Source organism: Bufo gargarizans, chromosome 3, assembly GCF_014858855.1.
Source record: "Bufo gargarizans isolate SCDJY-AF-19 chromosome 3, ASM1485885v1, whole genome shotgun sequence".
NCBI classification, from domain to species: Eukaryota; Metazoa; Chordata; class Amphibia; order Anura; family Bufonidae; genus Bufo; species Bufo gargarizans.
Genome location: NC_058082.1, coordinates 566,304,161 through 566,324,724, shown reverse-complemented (window position 1 = coordinate 566,324,724; position 20,564 = coordinate 566,304,161). Strand labels below are relative to the sequence as shown.

The 20,564-nt window shown below is 47.2% G+C and overlaps 1 protein-coding gene across 2 annotated transcripts in view; it reads right to left on the bottom strand.

The window, feature by feature from the left end:
• Positions 1-6,564: 6,564 nt before the first annotated feature.
• LOC122930716 overlaps positions 6,565-20,564 on the bottom strand; it is a 108,325-nt gene continuing 94,325 nt past the window's right edge. The window contains exon 5 of one of the 2 annotated variants that reach the window (XM_044284282.1): positions 6,565-8,733. In XM_044284282.1, coding sequence (XP_044140217.1) covers positions 8,603-8,733 — 131 coding nt within the window. In that variant the 3' untranslated portion in view covers positions 6,565-8,602. The remainder of the gene's footprint in view (positions 8,734-20,564) is intronic. The other variant, XM_044284283.1, reaches the window with a different exon arrangement.

Sequence of the window (20,564 nt, the reverse complement as noted above, 5' to 3'; positions counted from 1 at the left end):
TGCCTCTCATCCTGAGAGACCTGGTCCTGAGTGTCCGGAGGCCCCTCGTAGAGAGGGGGGTACTGTCACGAGGGTATCGAGAACCACGCCTGACTCCGTTATACCCGGGGTCAGGAAGTCGCAGCGGTTGGCTGCACGCTCTATTTAAGATAGGGTTGTTTTCCTTATGGTAGCTTTCTGGGTTTGCTTTGCAAACCCTTTTGGCTCACTCAGGGATCCGTAGTCCTTCTCCTCAGCTGTTCCTTGTCCAGCACTCCCAAACCTCCTTATATTCCCTCTCACACTTCTCTGGTTGCCAGAGATAGAGCTTCCTGCCTGGACATCTACTCTGACCCACTGGAGCTGTGTTGCTGCGTTCTCGGATTGTTGTTTCAGAACGCTACCCTCCGGATCCCTGTTGGACCTTTGTGGACTGCTGTGGTCGCCCACCTGGGTGTTTGTGTTTGTTTGTATTTGTCTGTCCTCTCCCTGGTGTTTCCCTCTTAGTGCAGTGGTGCGGACTAGTGATCCCACCGGCCCGTTCACTATCCAGGGCTCATTTCAGGGAAAGCCAGGGTTTAGGCACGTGATCGCCGCACGGGTGAGGAACCCGTCTAGGGACGTCAGGGCAGTCAGGTGCCAGACGCAAGGTGAGTCAGGGGTCACCACCTTTCCCTCTCCCTTGGGCAGGGCTTTCCCTGTTTTCCTCCCTGTGTGTGACGCCGGTCATTACAGCTATGGGGACTGGATATTGCAGATGTGCTAGCGGTCATCTAGCAGCCCATGTCCTCAGCTCTATACACAAAATCCAGGTGACAGGTTCCCTTTAAGGGCACAGCTGATACTGGATTGCCTGTTTCCTAACGTTGGTCTAACTTTTCCCCTTCACCTGTCTTTGTGTCATCCTCACTGCCTCCCCAGCCATCCCTAAAAATATGGGTTTCTGTGGGGACAGTGATCCAGGCATGGTCAACAAAGAATAAAATCCACTCATGTGGTGTGGACGAGGAGTACCACACACAGCACAACACTCTCTCCCATCTGGGTTCTGTAGACTCTGAAGGTCCATCCCCCAGGACCATTATAGGGTGGCAGACTAACTTTTTCCTTTCTTTGTTGGGGAGGTGGTCTAACATTATCATGATAACATTGATAACCCGACTGTCTCTCTCCATCTCCTCCATCCACTTTCCTCACTACTCACAGCCAGACTTCTGCCTGTTCTGTGCGCTTGTTATCTTTCAGCCACCCTTTATTTCCCTACATGCTTTTTCTCACTACTCTGGATTCAGTTTACCACAGTTGACCATTTCCATCACCTTTTGTGATTCTAGCAGATGGGCAGGACCCCTAGGGCCGCGTCACTTGACCTGGAGTCCTGGACATCTGCACCAACCACAACAAACTGTTATAAATCAAGATGAAGTTGCCTCCAAGTGCCGACTTAATCCTAGTAAAGGAAAAAATATATAGAAGTTAAGGTGTGATGAAACCAACCTCGCCACTGGGTGGTGGAGAAGCCTGGCCACCAGTCTCCATTCCCCAGCGGCAGTGTAATCTACAGGGAATTGGGAGCCCAGTCTCCATTCCCCAGCGGCCATGTGATATGCAGGGAATTGGGAGCCCAGTCTCCATTCCCCAGCGGCAGTGTGATCTACAGGGAATTGGGAGCCCAGTCTCCATTCCCCAGCGGCCGTGTGATCTACAGGGAATTGGGAGCCCAGTCTCCATTCCCCAGCGGCCGTGTGATCTACAGGGAATTGGGAGCCCAGTCTCCATTCACCAGCGGCAGTGTGATATGCAGGGAATGGGGAGCCCAGTCTCCATTCCCCAGCGGCCGTGTTATCTATAGGGAATTGGGAGCCCAGTCTCCATTCCCCAGCGGCAGTGTGATATGCAGGGAATTGGGAGCCCAGTCTCCATTCCCCAGCGGCAGTGTGATTTGCAGGGAATTGGGAGCCCAGTCTCCATTCCCCAGCGGCCGTGTGATCTACAGGGAATTGGGAGCCCAGTCTCCATTTCCCAGCGGCCGTGTGATATGCAGGGAATTGGGAGCCCAGTCTCCATTCCCCAGCGGCCGTGTAATCTACAGGGAATTGGGAGCCCAGTCTCCATTCCCCAGCGGCCTTGTGATATGCAGGGAATTGGGAGCCCAGTCTCCATTCCCCAGCGGCAGTGTGATCTACAGGGAATTGGGAGCCCAGTCTCCATTCCCCAGCGGCAGTGTGATCTACAGGGAATTGGGAGCCCAGTTTCCATTCCCCAGCGGCCGTGTGATCTACAGGGAATTGGGAGCCCAGTCTCCATTCCCCAGCGGCCATGTGATCTACAGGGAATTGGGAGCCCAGTCTCCATTCACCAGCGGCAGTGTGATATGCAGGGAATGGGGAGCCCAGTCTCCATTCCCCAGCGGCCGTGTAATCTATAGGGAATTGGGAGCCCAGTCTCCATTCCCCAGCGGCAGTGTGATATGCAGGGAATTGGGAGCCCAGTCTCCATTCCCCAGCGGCAGTGTGATATGCAGGGAATTGGGAGCCCAGTCTCCATTCCCCAGCGGCCGTGTGATCTACAGGGAATTGGGAGCCCAGTCTCCATTCCCCAGCGGCCGTGTGATCTACAGGGAATTGGGAGCCCAGTCTCCATTCCCCAGCGGCAGTGTGATATGCAGGGAATGGGGAGCCCAGTCTCCATTCCCCAGCGGCCGTGTGATCTGCAGGGAATTGGGAGCCCAGTCTCCATTCCCCAGCGGCCGTGTGATCTACAGGGAATTGGGAGCCCAGTCTCCATCCCACAGCGGCAGTGTGATATGCAGGGAATTGGGAGCCCAGTCTCCATCTTCCAGCGGCCGTGTGATCTACAGGGAATTGGGAGCCCAGTCTCCATTCCCCAGCGGCCGTGTGATCTACAGGGAATTGGGAGCCCAGTCTCCATCCCACAGCGGCAGTGTGATATGCAGGGAATTGGGAGCCCAGTCTCCATCTTCCAGCGGCCGTGTGATCTACAGGGAATTGGGAGCCCAGTCTCCATTCCCCAGCGGCCGTGTGATCTACAGGGAATTGGGAGCCCAGTCTCCATTCCCCAGCGGCCGTGTGATCTACAGGGAATTGGGAGCCCAGTCTCCATTCCCCAGCGGCTGTGTGATATGCAGGGAATTGGAAGCCCAGTCTCCATTTCCCAGCGGCCCGTGTGATCTGCAGGGAATTGGGAGCCCAGTCTCCATCCCCCAGCGGCAGTGTGATATGCAGGGTATTGGAAGCCCAGTCTCCATTCCCCAGCGGCAGTGTGATATGCAGGGAATTAGGAGCCCAGTCTCCATTCCCCAGCGGCCGTGTGATCTACAAGTAATTGGGAGCACAGTCTCCATCCTCCAGCAGCAGTTTAACGCACCAGGGGGAGACAGTAAGCACCACAACAGTTTAGATGGGACCAGGGTCTCTGCACTCATAGCACAGGGGGTAGGGACAGTCGGTCCTGTCCCCCAGCAACAAGGCTGTTTAGCCACAGGGGAGACAGTCGGTCTCCCCCCACAGCAGCATGGTGGTCTATCTAAAGGGGAGACAGTCGGTCTCTCCCTACAACAGCAGAGCAGTGTATCTAAAGGGGAGACAGTCGGTCTCCCCCTACAACAACCAGGCTACAACCAGGCTTCTTCGGTGGTAGCGCTGGCACCAGGGCAAAGTACCGCTGGTCTCTGCCCACTCAGCAACCCACCAAGGCAGTCTACCAGTCCTCCACACAGCCGTAGTGAGTCACATGGACAGGTTTATCCCTTGCTCAGGTGTAGTAACCATTTATTGTGGGTCGGCTGTACTGCTGTTTCTGTTTGGTGGGTGGGCTGCTGGACTAACAAGGGCACTGACCGGCAGAAGGTCAGAGGCCCTGTTAGTCTGTTTGGAAAAGGGGAGAACTGTGACAAAACCAACCTTGCCACTGGGTGGTGGAGAAGCCTGGCTACCAGCCTCTTGCCCCCGGATTATGGGCCCTCTCATCAGCCATGCTTCCTTTGTTCACAAAGGACTTTTACTAACGTTTGAACCCCTGGTCTAATTCGTGCCATTTTGGGATAGGTTAAATGTCTACGTGTACTGTAAAGGGTGGGACATTGTATATTTGAGTAGTGATGTCCTATTGTCCCCAAGTGTGTATTGGCGATTTCCCTTTGTCCTGAGAGATAATTGAATTACTCCTCAGTTGTCTCCAGGACAGAAGACATTGTGTATTCTCCTGCGTTTGATACAATTGCATCAACCCATTGTGTGGGGTAATTGTATCACAGGCAGAGGGGAGGATTTTGTGTGGGAGTGTCTGAGTGTATTGTACGTGTTTATTGGTTGTTTTTACAAAACCCTGTGGGTGGTAACCTTGTTGGAAAATGTGTATACGTCAATGCTTGTGTGTTCAATAAAGAGTTCCTGTTTTACCCTTCATCATGTTGAGGCTGGTGTTTAGGTAACTGATCGACACTGGGGATTGCTATACGCTGAAGATTTGCTATCCTCCCCTATACTCCCCATGCTAGACTATTAGCTCTTATAAGAGCTGTTCCTGTTCCTGCTCTCTGGATTTAGGAGAGGTTCACCCACTGGAGCCTGGAGCCTTGTCGTAGGTCCAGGGTGGGTAGGAGCGGGTGAGACCTCAACCAAGCTTCGGCGGTTCGTGGGGTCTGCAGTGCTTACGGTGTCAAGTGGAGTGATTGGAGTCCTCGGGAAGCACTAGGAGCATCCATACACGGAGGTACCCGGTCGGGGTGCCAGGAGATCCGTTACATAAGGCATTTCATCTCATTAAACAATTAAACAATACTACAAGTAATAGGTAATTATAGGTATATGTGTATCCTTTACTTACTGAGTTCAGTACTCTATGTGGTGCTACTTAGATCTATGTGTATTTTCCGTGCTTGTAGCCGTATCAGGAAAAATACTAGTAACTAAGATGGCTGCTTGGCCAGCCGGAAGTTGCAGGAGTTAAGATAGCCGCCAGCCCGGAAGTTGGATTAGTTAAGATGTCCGCTGGTGAGGAAGTTGCCTCAGTTAAGATGGCTGCTGGGGGTGTGGTAGGGTCTCTCGGTGCCATCTTGGAGGGTAGTATCAGTGGCATGTAAAAATAATTGCTTGTCTGTTCATCACACATTTCTGTCCAGCCTAATTTCTTAGACTTAATTATTTTCATGCCGATGCTTGCATTGTTTTTCATAATATCTAGAACAGAATGTTCTAAATTCAAGGCCAAATGTCCTGTGTTTACTCCTGTGAGAAACTTTGTAATAATTGAACTCCATTTTGGCCTAAAGCCAGAGCACACACCTACCTCCCTGTGTCTCTGTGATTTCTTTCATTCTCGACTTAATTCTTAATTTGGCCTCATCATCACATCAGTAAAGGTGATTTCGCTCACAGTAAACTTGGCTGCGTGACCTTCCTCTACTAGTCAGTTTTCTATTTGGCAACACACAAGGTCAGGTTCCTGGTCCACACAGACATGACAAGTAACAGACATAGAAACAGACAAACATAAAGAAACATTTCCCCATACATTAACACATACAAGTCTTTGAACGTATTAACAAATAACATTTTCTGGAGCTCCATACACTCGCACTCAGTACATCACTCACATTGCCTTGTTATTATCTCTTAGCATTGCAGACATTGTACTCACATCACACATTCCAATATCATGATGTCACTCCACTCACAGCTGTGACCCCCGCTGTCTCCCTTCATACACCTCAGCCACCAGCTGCGGGGCGGTATATTCACCGGGCAACAGAGACATGGTACCTCCCATGGTACACAGGCAGACAGACAAGACACTCCCTGAGAGAGATGGCAGTCACAACCGGACTCGACTCTTGACAGCCCTTCCTCCCAGGGGAGACACACAATCAACAACTGAGGGGCAGTATACTCGCCCTCAGTCAGGGACAAGGACTGTCCCATGAGTTTACTCACTCGAACACAAACAAGACAAAAACAACCAGCACCTCCCCTTTCTTACCAACAAGCAGTGCTCATCCCAGGCAGAATATTTACCTTGTCTCCCACATCTGGTCTGACAGCCGGGACTAATCCCTCTGCCACCACCTCTGGAGGGCCTCTAGAGATTCCACAGTTCAGGCAGAAGTTTATTGTAGCCCCCCGGAGCTCCCCGGGACTAATCCATCTGCCATTACCTCTGGAGGACCTCTAGAGATTCCCCAGTTCAGGCAGAAGTTTATTGTAGCCTCCCCGGGACTAATCCATCTGCCAACGTGGGCAGACATTTATTGTAGCCCATGTCCTTGAGCTTCCCCCCTGCCAGGGGAATTCTCTTGCTCTGCTTAATTGTTAACCGTGAGACAGGCAAGAAAACTAGTTTTCTTACCTTGTCTCTGGGGCTGCAGTCCCCATCCTTAAGTGTCATCCACCGTGCTCCGGGAACCCAGACCTTCGGCTACCGATGTTACTTTCTCTCGAGCCCCACGTTGGGTGGCAAACTGTTAAAGCTGCTCTTAATCAGAGCCAAATGTATTTGCTCTACTGCTCCAAATTGTCTTAATCCTAGGATTGTACATTCATGGAAGAAACCATTCTGACACCAGGCAAGGGTCAAAGCAGTTCTCATTTATTACAGTCAGTTAAGCAGTTTTTATATCATCAGAGAGGGCGTTCCTCTACTGAGGCTCATGTTTCATTGGCTAAAATGCAAAAACAAGAAAAGAGATAACACTTGGCATCTGCACATTGTGCATTATTTTACAAACTTTGCTATGTAAACTATGTAAACATCTAGGTGACATCGCCGTATTGTAATGGCTTCACGTTAATATCATGAATGATATCCACATCTCTATCACTCACATGTGGTACCAACAGGCTCAGGTGAGGTACTAACAGGCTCAGATGTGGTACCAACAGGTTCAGGTGAGGCACTACAGGCTCAGATGTGGTACTACAGGCTCAGGTGAGGCACTACAGGCTCAGATGTGGTACCAACAGGCTCAGGTGAGGCACTAACAGGCTCAGATGTGGTACCAACAGGTTCAGGTGAGGCATTACAAGCTCAGATGTGATACTAACAGGCTCAGGTGAGGCACTACAGGCTCAGATGTGGTACTAACAGGCTCAGGTGAGGCACTACAGGCTCAGATGTGGTACTAACAGGCTCAGGTGAGGTACTACAGGCTCAGATGTGGTACTAACAGGCTCAGGTGAGGCACTACAGGCTCAGATGTGGTACTAACAGGCTCAGATGAGGCACTACAGGCTCAGATGTGGTACTAACAGGCTTTAATGTGCTGATTATACTCATATACTTCCTTCTGCTGGTTTCAGAGTCCTTTATCTGTGCTTATTAGGTAAGGCCTTGTTCACACTTCAGTTATTTGATCAGTTATTTCCATCAGTTTTTGTGAGCCAAAACCATGAGTTGAGGCTACACAGAGATCAGGTGTAATGAAAAGATCTTCACCTGTTCTGTGTTCTTGACCCACACCTGGTTTTGGCTCACAATAACTGATGGAAATAACTGATGAAATAACTGAAGTGTGAACAAGGCCTAACTGGTCCACTTGCTAACAGCCAGGTACTGGATATAATATCATCTTCTTCTCTATGTCTTTCTCTCTCTTTCTTCTTTTTGCACCCTACAGGTCGGTTCTCCCTAGCAGCAGGCATGCGACTTCTGCTCCATTCTTTGTACTGCTTGCTAATAGAAATCTTTTCACACGGTCCATAGAGGAATGTGGTAAAACACAACTTTGAGCTTAGTTGTAATGGTGTGTCCAGGTATTTGAGGCTTCTCCTGGTCACTAGGTGCTGTGGGGTCCATGACTTAGAAAATGCTGCTATCTCCATTAGACTCACTCTGTACCCATCTATACACTGGTCTGTGCTGGGTAGCTTCTGATGATTCCTCCTCCCGCCTTCCTCAGCCAATGGGGCTAAAGAGGTAGCTACATGGTGGACTTACCTCTGACTCTCCTAACTCTGCACACTTCCTCCCTTCCTGTGCCTGTCCCTTTTATAGGGGGACGTACCAGCACCATCTAGTGGTGACTGATATGAAGTGATGGTTACCAGCCTGTTATATGGAATTACAGCAATATACATAGACAGCATAGAATGACATGCGACAAATACCCTTAAACTTACAAGGCCCCACTACAAATACAGAGTAGGACACTGCAGTTGCTGAATTGAATTGGAGTCACCTGGAGGGGCACATAGACTAATATAGGGGCTGCTGCATTATGGATCAGGTCCTAGACCCCAGACTTTGTAGAGGTGGAGAGGCCATACTGCCCCCTATCTGTAGCTCTAAGAATAAAGTCCTCGTACAGAACATCCATGGAGGAGGCACTGTAGTCTGCAGCCCGGTCATCATGTGTCACTGCAGGAAGCGCGGCCATAGTGATTGTCCCCTTTAAATTATCACCATCAGCAGATTGTAAAGTGACAACCAATATGGCCGCCTTCCTGGTATAACTATGGCATCGCGCCCCAGCGTTCACCGTCTCTTTGACTTCTGATTTCCTGAACATATCTGTACACGGTGGGAAGATGACATCAGGTCCAAGGTAAAGAAGTGGCCATCGGGGTGCAAGTTGTCCTCTTCTTCCTCCGCAGAGGGGTCCTCGTCTTCAGGGCTTCTCCAGGTCACCGATCCTGTTGCTCCTGATTGCGTCGACGATCAGAGATATCAGCAGAACGTTGTACTGGAGAAACAGCAGAACCTTACAGAAAACCGACAGAGTCCAAGAGTGAGCGTCTGCTGGAAGACAAAGCAGAGTTAATGCAGCAGAGACTCCTGGGACTGAAGCTGAAAAGTCCTAGCAGCTAGTCCTGCTCTCAGCTGAGGGTCTGCTACAAGTGCGTCGATGTGAGCCTAGCACAGCAGCCGCCACACACATCTCTCTTCTAGTTTGTTACCATGTATCAGTCTGGAGTCCAGGCTATTCAGAACTAGAGCATTCTTTAGACTGGATAAAATTGTAACAAACCCTCAGCTGTAAGCAGGACAAGCTATGTACAGGTTTACTGCCTCTTGATGCAAACAGGAGTGTTCTCACTCACTGACAGCAAGCACAGATATCAAAAATGATGAAGAAATAAACCATAAATCATCTTATTTATTGAATTTTTGGGTGGCGTGTAAATGGCGGCTGATGATGATGGCTGTGATGGGTATGATGATGACAGTACTGGTGTCTGTGCTCAGTGAAGACCCAGCACAGTAGACGTGGGGTAAATGTTGCACTCCCTCCCCCTGTTGGCAGGTCCTTAGTAACTTGTTACTATGTGTGTCTATGTATATATAAGAGCTTAGACTGCAGTATAGCTGTGGACACTAGATGTCGCTGTTGTAGCAGAGAACAGTTATAGGCAGAGCTGTTATCAGGAGGTTCCATCAGTGCGTGGCTGAAGCCACATGTGGTGGAGAGGAGCCTGTACAGCTCAGCCTTTAGGTTATAGGCCCTGGTGACCAGGCTCAAGTAATGCAGCTGAAAGCTCCTGGAGAAGGGTGGAGCATGGGTATCCTGTGTGTGAGGCTTAGAAGACCTGCAATTGGCTATGTGAGACCAGGGAGGCTTGTTCCCCATGGAAATGTTGCTGGTCTGGAAGCTGGAACGACTTGTTCATTGTGGGAAAGACAGTGGGCTGGAGGATGGACCCGTGCCCCTGGAGATGCTGCATAGTGGGTCACCTGAAATGTTCTCTTTGGATGCCCTTAAAAGGATATTCTGTTTAGATCAGGTTATTCCCTATCCACAGGATAGGGCATAACTTAGATCAGTGGGAGTCCTACGAGAACGGGTGGCCTCACTGGTCATGAGAACAGGGGTCCCGCACCAACTGCAGCCCTTCTGTAATGAGTAGAGCGGCCGGTGGCACATGCGCATGGCCGCTCCATTAATTTCTATGGGAGTTCCGGAGACAGCCGAGTACAGCGCTCACCTTTCTCCGGAATTCCCATGTGCAGTAGAGTTGTCACAATGCTGTAATTCTGAAACCAAGAAAAAGTGTTGCAGCTGACACCATGCAGAAGAATAAAAAAAAACATGCATTAACCTCATGTTGCCAGGCTCCTTTTTCTCAGGGATCTTCTAGAACAGTGTTCCTCAACATTAGTGATGAGCGAAACCCAACCACCACGTTCGGGACCGTACCGAACGTTATGGTGTCTGGTTACCGATCCCGGATTTGAGAGCCTGTGAGATCCAGCCCCCTGTATTACACTGGTAATACACTTACATCAAATGCATCACAATACAGAAGTATTATAATGCATTGTACAGGGGATCAGACCCCCAGAAGTTGCGGGGGGGGAAAAAAAGTTTAAATAAAATTTTGCATAATAAATAAAAATTTAAATTTCAAGTAAAAAAAAGCGTTCTTTTCCCATAATTAAGTAATTCTTTTTTTTTTTAAATTGTAAAAAAAAGAAAAGTATACATATTAGATATTTCCGCGTCCCTATCGACCGGCTCTATAAAAATGTCACATGATCCACCCTGTCAGGTAAACACCATTAAAAAAAATATATATTTTTGGTCACCTTCCCTCACAAAAATGTTGTAATACCAAGCCATCAAAAAGGCGTATTTAACCCAAAATGATACCAATCAAACCGTCATCTCATCCCACAAAAAATGAGATCCTACCTAAGACAATCGCCCAAAAAAAAAAAAAATATGGCTCTCAGAAAATGACAACACAAAAACAAGATTTAATTTGGAATGCATTTACTTTGTAAAACTTAACAAAAATAAAAATTATAGACATAATAGGTATCACCGTGTCCGTAACAACCCGCTCTATAAAAATATCACATGAGATGCCCCCTCAGGTGAATGCTGTAAATTTTAAAAAAAAATTTAACTATGCCAAAAAATGTTAGGGTTAGGGTTAAAAAATGGAATACCAAGCGATCAAAAAGTCTTATGTACCCCAAAATGGGACCAATCAAACCGCCATCTCATCCCTCAGTCCCTACCTAAGACAATTGCCAGAAAAGTAAAAAAAAAAAATATTACAGGACAGTCAGAAAATGGCAACACAAAAATAAGATTTCATTCTGTTCAAAAATTAATTTACTGTGTAAAACTTAACAAAAATAAAAATGATAGACATTAGGTATCGCCACGTCCGTAACAACCTGCTCTATAAAAATATCACATTATATGCCCCCTCAGGTCAATACTGTAAAAAATATTTTTCAAAAACGATGCCAAAACAGCAATTTTTTGTCACGTTGCCTCACAAAAAGTGTAATACAAAGCGATCAAAAAGTCTTATGTACCACAAAATGGTACCAATAAAAATATCACCTCAGCCCGCAAAAAATGAGCCCCCACATAGACAATCACTCAAAAAACAAAAACCAATGGCGCCCATAAACCAATCCATCAATATCTGAGATGCAAACGCCATATGGCACGCCTTCCGTTCTGAGTTCTGCCATGTGCCCATGGGGTGTTGCCGTATTCAGGAGAAAATGGGTAACACATTATAGGGAGCTTTTTCTCCTGTTACCCCTTGTAAAAATGAAAAATTTGGGGCTAAAGAAACATTTTATTGGAAGAAATTAAAGTTTTCATTTTCACAGCCAAGTGTTTTCAAATTCAGTAAAACCGCTTAGGAGGTCAAAGTGCTCAGTACCCCCCTTAACCGCCTCCGGACCGCCTAACGCAGATCTGCGGTCCGGAGGTGGCAGCTCTGCGCAGAGTGACGCATATACGCGTCATCTTGCGAGAGCCGTGATTTTCTGTGAACGTGCGCACACAGGCGCGCGCGCTCACAGGAACGGAAGGTAAGCGAGTGGATCTCCAGCCTGCCAGCGGCGATCGTTCGCTGGCAGGCTGGAGATGCGATTTTTTTAACCCCTAACAGGTATATTAGACGCTGTTTTGATAACAGCGTCTAATATACCTGCTACCTGGTCCTCTGGTGGTCCCTTTTTCTTGGATCGACCACCAGAGGACACAGTCAGCTCTGTAAAGTAGCACCAATCACAACTACACTACACCCCCCGTTACTTATTGACCCCTTATGAACCCCTGATCACCCCATATAGACTCCCTGATCACCCCCCTGTCATTGATCACCCCCTGTAAGGCTCCATTCAGACGTCCATATGATTTTTACGGATCCACGGATACATGGATCAGATCCGCAAAACACATACGGACGTCTGAATGGAGCCTTACAGGGGGGTGATCAATGACAGGCGGGTGATCACCCATATAGACTCCCTGATCACCCCCTGTCATTGATCACCCCCCTGTCATTGATCACCCCCCTGTAAGTCTCCATTCAGACGTCCGTATGATTTTTACGGATCCACGGATACATGGATCAGATCCGCAAAACACATACGGACGTCTGAATGGAGCCTGACAGGGGGGTGATCAATGACAGGGGGGTGATCACCCATATAGACTCCCTGATCACCCCCCTGTCAGGCTCCATTCAGACGTCCGTATGATTTTTGCGGATCCACGGATACATGGATCGGATCCGCAAAACACATACGGACGTCTGAATGGAGCCTTACAGGGGGGTGATCAATGACAAGGGGTGATCACGCATATAGACTCCCTGATCACCTCCGTCATTGATCACCCCCCTGTAAGGCTCCATTTAGACATTTTTTTGGGCACAAGTTAGCGGAAATAGATATTTTATTTTTATTTTATAAATATCTTAGTCAAATGCCAACTTGGTATAAAAAAATGGGAAAAGTTGTCTTTTGCCAAGATATTTCTCTCACCGAGCATGGGTATATGTAAAATGATACCCCAAAACACATTACCCAACTTCTCCTGAGTACGGCGATACCAGATGTGTGACACTTTTTTGCAGCCAAGGTGGGCAAAGGGGCACATATTCCAAAGAGCACCTTTCGGATTTCACCGGTCATTTTTTACAGATTTTGATTTCAAACTACTTCTCACGCATCTGGGCCCCTAAAATGCCAGGGCAGTATAACTACCCCACAAGTGACCCCATTTTGGAAAGAAGACACCCCAAGGTATTTTCTGATGGGCATAGTGAGTTCATGGAAGTTTTTATTTTTTGTCACAAGTTAGTGGAATATGAGACTTTGTAAAAAAATAAAAAATCATAATTTTCCGCTAACTTGTGACAAAAAATAAAAAGTTCTATGAACTCACTATGCCCATCAGTGAATACCTTAGGGTGTCTACTTTCTGAAATGGGGTCATTTGTGGGGTGTTTGTACTGTCTGGGCATTGTAGAACCTCAGGAAACATGACAGGTGCTCAGAAAGTCAGAGCTGCTTCAAAAAGCGGAAATTCACATTTTTGTACCATAGTTTGTAAACGCTATAACTTTTACCCAAACCATTTTTTTTTTACCCAAACATTTTTTTTATCAAAGACATGTAGAACAATAAATTTAGCTAAAAATTTATATATGGATGTCATTTTGTTTGCAAAATTTTACAACTGAAAGTGAAAAATGTCATTTTTTTGCAAAACAATCGTTAAATTTCGATTAATAACAAAAAAGTAAAAATGTCAGCAGCAATGAAATACCACCAAATGAAAGCTCTATTAGTGAGAAGAAAAGGAGGTAAAATTCATTTGGGTGGTAAGTTGCATGACCGAGCGATAAACGGTGAAAGTAGTGTAGTGCCGAAGTGTAAAAAGTGGCCTGGTCATGAAGGGGGTTTCAGCTAGGGGGGCTGAAGTGGTTAATATATTCTTTGAAGGGTGTAGTTTCCAAAATGGGGTCACTTTTTGAGAGTTTCCACTGTAGGGGTACATCAGGGTCTCTTCAAATACAGAATGGTGCCCAAAAACCATTCTAGCAAAATCTGCCTCCAAAATCCATATGGCGCTCTTTCCTTCGGACCACTGCCACTTGCCCATAGAGCAGTTTACCGCCACATATGGGGTATTTCTGTAAACGACAGAATCAGAGTAATGTATATTGAGGTGTAGTTTGCTGTGTTGCAAGAAAAAATCGATTAACATGAAAAATCTGCAAAAAAAGGAAATTTAGAAATGTCGCCTCCATTTTCCTTTAATTCTTGTGGAACACCTCAAGTGTTAACAAAGTTTGTAACATCAGTTTTGAATAATTTGAGGGGTGTAGTTTCTAAAATGGGGTCATTTATGGGTGGCTTTTATTACGTAAGCTCCTTAAAATCACTTTATAACTGAATAGGTGTTTAAAAAAATGGTTTGGGAAATTTTGTTGAAAATTTTTAAAATGGCTTTTAAACTTCTAAGTCTTTTAATGTCCTAAAAAAAAAAAAAAATGACATTTACAAAATGATGCCAACATAAAGCAGACATATGTGGGAAGATGATTGATAACCATTTTATAAGGCATTACTATCTGTCTTAAAAGTAGAAAAATTCAAAATGAAAAAATTGTGAATTTTTCAAAAAAATTTATAATTTTTTTTTTTTTTTTTAGAACTAAAGGAAAAATAGATTGACTAAAATTTAGCACTGCCGTGAAGTACAGTGTGTCACGAGAAAACATTCTCAGAATGGCTTGGATAAGTAAAAGTGTTCCAAAGATATTACCGCATAAAGTGACACATGTCGGATTTGCAAAAAATGGCCGGGGCAGAAGGGTGAAAACTGGGCCAGGGTAGAAAGGGTTAAAGAAGTTGAAGCGCAGAAGCGGCAGGGCAATGTTGTAGATTGTGTTGCGCAGTATAGCGCAGCGATTGGGACGAGAGGTGGCTTAGCTGGCTGTAGAGACGGGGACTCCGAGTACTTGGGGTCCAAACTGGGGCCCTCTTCTTCCATTATAGACGCATGTTAAATAGTTATGGGGCCAAAGTAAAAATAATAATCATCACACAGTAAACATCAGCGTGACAGTACAATCAGTGCATTCAATACATGAAATATAAGGAATATTAGTAAGATTTTTTTTTTAACAAAGACATAACGAAAATTATAAAAAGGGGGAAAGAAACTGAGGTCTAACAAAAAGCGAACTCAAATCAGGGGCCCAGGGTCAGAATGTGTAACGACGGCTGTGAAACAAAAGAGACGCAACATCAAATCTAATGAAATAAAGTCAACTGAATAATAAAGACGTGTGAAACACAAAATGGGGGCGATCACAGACGGCGCTGCCTCCTGTGCCTCATACTGTATCTCTGTATCTCATGATTGATATCGGCCCTTTACACTGTGCTTCAATAACATCTTATCGTTCATTTTCTTTTCAGGCGAAGTGAATTGCTACAAGCAGGCAGCGCTGTCTGTGATCGCCCCCATTTTGTATTTCACACGTCTTTATTATTCAGTTGACTTTATTTCATTAGATTTGCTGGATTTTACTTGGACTGGTGGCTAGGCTTGGTAGAGGGAGTTGCCAGTCCACACCCTTCCAGTACGGGTTTTCCTTTCTACCTGAGGTGATCACAGGTGAGGCCTGCTGTAATCAGGCTGGCATAAAGCGCCTCAGAGTAGGTCAGTCTAGGGAGAGATACACTGGTAGATACAGAGACCCAGAGCAGAGGCTCTGTGCGTGGTCTCAGCTTGACAGGCTGAGGGACCCTGGGGCACTGTGACAGCCCTAAGTTTGGGAAACGCTGGGATTCAAGGGTCACAAGGACGGAGTCGGGAGGACTGTTGGGCCACACTTCCCCATACAGGTACGGGACTGATTACAGCCGGAGAGGCTGGGGAACTACGGGCTGAGAAAAAGCAGCATATGGGTTCCATGTGGGAACAGGGTTCTGTAGCTGAGTCAGGGCCACGTTAACAGGTGTAGTGAGAGCCCAGCCGGGCAGGTATTTGTTTTGTTTTGATGTATGTGGGAACCTCACCACCCCAGTGATTATTAACTGGACTGTTCCGTGTATGAAAAATGTCCCAATAAATGCAATGTTTCGCCTTGAAAGCTGCGGTGGACGACAATTCTTGTGAGAATGACCCCCCAAGTACAGTGATCCCTTACACTACTATCATATGCTATTTCAAATTACTACTCTGTCTTTAAGTTCTGTTTATACCTATTTTGTATATAGGCCGTGAACAAGGTCTAGGATTGGACGAAACGTTGGCCATCTGTATAATTACTTCATTGACTGGAATTCATAAATTACTGTGATCGATTTAAACTACTTTGAGTGCCGAGGTTTTGATATACTTGATCCAATTGACTTTTGTATCGCTGAGCACCACCGTATCGACCAGGAGTGCCGACCAATCAGCTATACCCAGCATGTCCACACTGTCCCACAGAAGTGTTCAGCTGTCCATCCCGCAAACACTGGAGAGAAAGAGGAAGTACCCCCTAACCACCCAGGAGTCCTGGCCCTCAATGCCAGCATTTACAAATTCCTGGCCATTCCGTCTGGTAGAGACAGGTTTGAAAACATCATGATGGCAGCTGTCCCACAGTACGTGGGTCCCATTTGCCGCTACGTTTCCAGTTGGCCGTCCCTGTCCTGCACGAACAAGTGGCGGAAAAAGTCAGGCGTGTGCTGCACAACGCCATCAGTGGCAAGGGCCACATAACCACCGACACGTGGACCAGTAAGTACGGGCAGGGACGTTATATCTCCCTAACTGCCTACTGAGTAAATGTAGTGGCTGCTGGGCCTGAGGCAGACAGCGGTTTGGCCCACGTCCTACCACCACTGAGGATTGCTAGACATTTCTCTGTGCCTGCTCCTCCTCCTCCGCATCCTCCTCCGCTTCCTCCTCTACCACCTCCTCATCCGGTCAGCCTAACACCTGCACCACCAACTTCAGCACAGCCCGGGGTAAACGACAGCAGGCAGTTCTGAAACTCATCTGTTTGGGGGAAAGACCCCACACCACTTAGGAGCTGTGGAGGGGCAAGGAAAAACATACCAATGAGTGGTTGGTGCTGCTGAGCCTCAAGCCCAGCCTGGTGGTGTGCGACAACGGGTGAAACCTCGTAGCAGCTCTGGGCCTAGCTGGTTTGACACACATCCCTTGCCTGGCGTATGTGCTGAACTTGGTGCAGAGGTTCCTGAAAAATGACCCAGATATGTCAGAGCTGCTGCAGAAAGTGAGGGCCATCTCTGCGCGCTTTTGGCGTTCTAACCCTGATGCTACTTACACTGCAGTATAACTTTGGCCTTCCCACTCACCGTCTCATATGCCACGTGCCCACCAGGTGGAACTCCACCTTGCACATGCTGGAGAGACTGTGCGAGCAGCATGTGGAGTTTCAGCTGCAGCACGCATGGGTGAGTCACTCTGCAGAACAGCACCAGTTCACCACCAACGAGTGGGCCTCCATGCGGGATGTGTGTGCCGTGTTGCGCTGTTTCGAGTACTCCACCAACACGGCAAGTGCTGATAACGCCGTTCTCAGCGTTACTATCCCACTTATATGCCTCCTGGAAAAACGCTTCGGCCGTTGATGGAAGAGGATGTGGCACAGGAGGGTGGTCCACAGGTGGCTCGGAGGGTGGGTTCCTGCACCAACAGAGGCCAGGTACCCAACTGTCCAGCCAGGACACAGCTCTGCAGGATGTGATGGAGGAACCATGTTCACAGCAGGATGGCACCCAAATCAGCTCACGGGCATAACTGGAGCGTGGCTGGAGGGGATAGAGAGGACACAGACAATACACCTCCCACTAAGGACGAGTTGCCCACATTCTAACCAGTGCTGATTACTGGGTGACCACGCCACAACATCAAGCACCACCATCCGATATGGACCGTCTTAGCAGAAGGCAGCATTTCAGCAACATGGTGGAACAGTACGTGTCCACACGTCTGCACATACTGACTGAAGGGTCTGCCCTATGTAACTTCTGAGTCTCCAAATTGGGCACATGAGCTTGCCCTTTACGCCTTGGAGATGCAGGTCTGCTCTGCAGCCAGTGTATTGTCCAAACATGTGTTTAGCATTAGAGATGAGCAAATAGAAGTTGACAAAGTGGAATTCGATCTGAATTTCTGGTGACGTCACTGAATATTTTGCCCTTCCTCTGATCCGTCAGAACAATAACCCACGAAAAACGGATCCTGTCTGTGACTCATCCGCCTTCACTAGGTCAGCATTTGGTCAGTAATCCATCAGTATTGCTAATGCCAATAAAACAGGAGTGGATCCAAAACAGAGATGACACGTGAATGAAATATTTGCATATTTTCTGTGTTTTGTACCCACTCCTGCTTTTGGCTACCAAATCATAAGTCAATTCTGATGCGAAACCGAAATGGAATCATGTACCGGAAGGTGTTTCTGCCTACCGATCTCAAAGAAAGGTGGCAGATAGTGATACCTAGTAGCCTGGCCCGAAGAGTGGCCCTCCAGTGACATGAGAAGGGTGCCCACTTTGGAGCGGAGAAGGCATACAAGTGGGTACAGAGATTCGTATACTGCCGCAGTTGGAGCAGATTGTCCATGAAGTGTGCCAGAAGAGTCGAGCATGCGAGCTGGTGAAGCTTCCTGAGCAGAGAGCCCAATTCAAGTTGTCCGAACGTCCGCACCACTGGAGATCCTAATGATCAATTACATCTTGATCGGCCAGTCAGTGAGTGGTAACCAGTATTGCCTTGTGATGACTGATCACTTTATGAAGTTCTTTGTGGCAGTACCAACCCGTGAGTAGATGGCGGATTTAGCCACCCGTGCAGTGTGCAAACATTTTATCCAGGTGTATGGATGCCAGAAGAGGATTCATTCTGATCAAGGAGCTTGCTTCCAAGGGAAGTTGATGGAAGAGCTTTGTCGGCTGTATGGGATTGAGAAGTCATGAACGAGGCAATGCAACCCGCAGGGCAATGGGGGCTGTGAAAGATTCAACAATATGTTTCTACAGATGCTCCATACTCTGGAGAAAGAACGTAAGTTGGGCTGGCCCGAGTATTCACCTGAACTACTATGGGTGTATAATAATCGTGTTCTGAACTCTACCAGCTATATTCCACACATGCTGCTGTTCGGTCGTCCAGGGCAAGAAGTTGCCGAAATGAACCTTTGACCTCTTTTGGAAGAGTTCCCTAGGACAGTTGACTAACAAACTGAGGACTGTTCATCGGTTGGTCAATGAGAAGTTGCAACAGAAGATTCCTAGGGATCATCAACCTGTGCAGACTACACCCTTGTCGCCTGGTAACAGAGTATTGGTTCGTGCTAAACAGCCCACAGATAAATTGGATGACCGCTGGGAACTGCAACCGTATATTGTGAAACGGCAGTTGTTTCCGGAAGGCCCAGTCTACGATGTCAAAAGGGAAGATTCTGATAGGCCGACTCGAAGATTATACCATAACATGCTCAGACCTTATCTTTCAGAGAGTCGTTCCCTAACAGATAATTCTGGGGGTGTTCAGGAGAGGCAGTCAAAGCCCAAGTCCAAGAGACATAGGGTGGTGGCTAATCCCTACGCTGCCTTTACAGACAGACGAGTCTTCCACCCCCAATTGTCCAGTAGTGGACACGATTCCTGAAAATGTGCTACCACCCCGGGAGGGGTCGGGTCCTGTTCCTGCACAAATGACAGAGGACCCAAGCCTTTGCAGATTTGAGTGCTCCACCACAGTTATCCCCCCCTCAGCGCTATGCAGCAGATGAATTTATTTGGTAGAGCTGTCGGAATGTCAATATTCTAGTGGTGGGGCATGTAAGGATGTGAGGCAGGGGATCTTAAATGTATTACTCTGCTATGTTGTGAATTGTATAATTACTGCAACATCTCACTTTTGTCAGTAGATTGCAGCATAGGATAAGATGATAAAAGTCTACAATGAAGCTGCCTATCAGAGAGATACCATAATATATCTAGTTTGCAAAGTTGCTAATTTATGGGTTGTTTTGGTCCCTTACAAGTGTGATAGCAGACTTATTATGCAGGTTTGACACTGCACTTAGCAAATTACTTATTGCATCACACTCTCCCTGTGTAAAGAGAGGGGGTGCCTCTAGGAGCAGGAAATGAGCAGACGGAGGCTGTGCTTGGTGCTGCTGGAGACCAGAAGAGATCTTCTCTGCAGAATCTGTAATTGAATGGACTGGCTCACGGTGGAGACTGGCGACAGCATGAAGGGGAGGTTTGCAACGACGACATCAGGAGTGTCGTGTCTGCAGAATCCAGTTCTGGAGTGGACCAGGAAACAAGATAAAGCACCAAGAACCTGCTCAAGGAATTGTAAATGCGGCTCTGCCGCGTCGCATTGCACCACACGGTTGAAGTGGCATTTGGACATACAATAACGCTCCAAGTACAGTTACATTGCGGAATATGGGCTACAAGCTAATGCATAGCCCTAAGGGACTCATACGCTGACACCTTCCTATCTCACTGGCTGCTCATTGGGTGCTATATGCTGTGAGGTGGAGTAAGGATTAAAGTTACAAGAGACAGACATAATTTCCCTGTGGATTACAAATAGTATTGCGCAATACTTAGGGTGCACCCCAATGAGGAACTCGTTCAATCACATACAAGTGCAGCTAAGCTGCTTAATGAATATTGGGGAAAACATCACATTTACTGTTTTTTTGTTAGACTGCGTTACATTTACTGTTGGTTTATTTTCGGTGTACCAATCTGTTTTATATATTCTCAGCTTATTGTTCACTATATTGTTCAGTAAACTCAACTGCTGGGAAAGA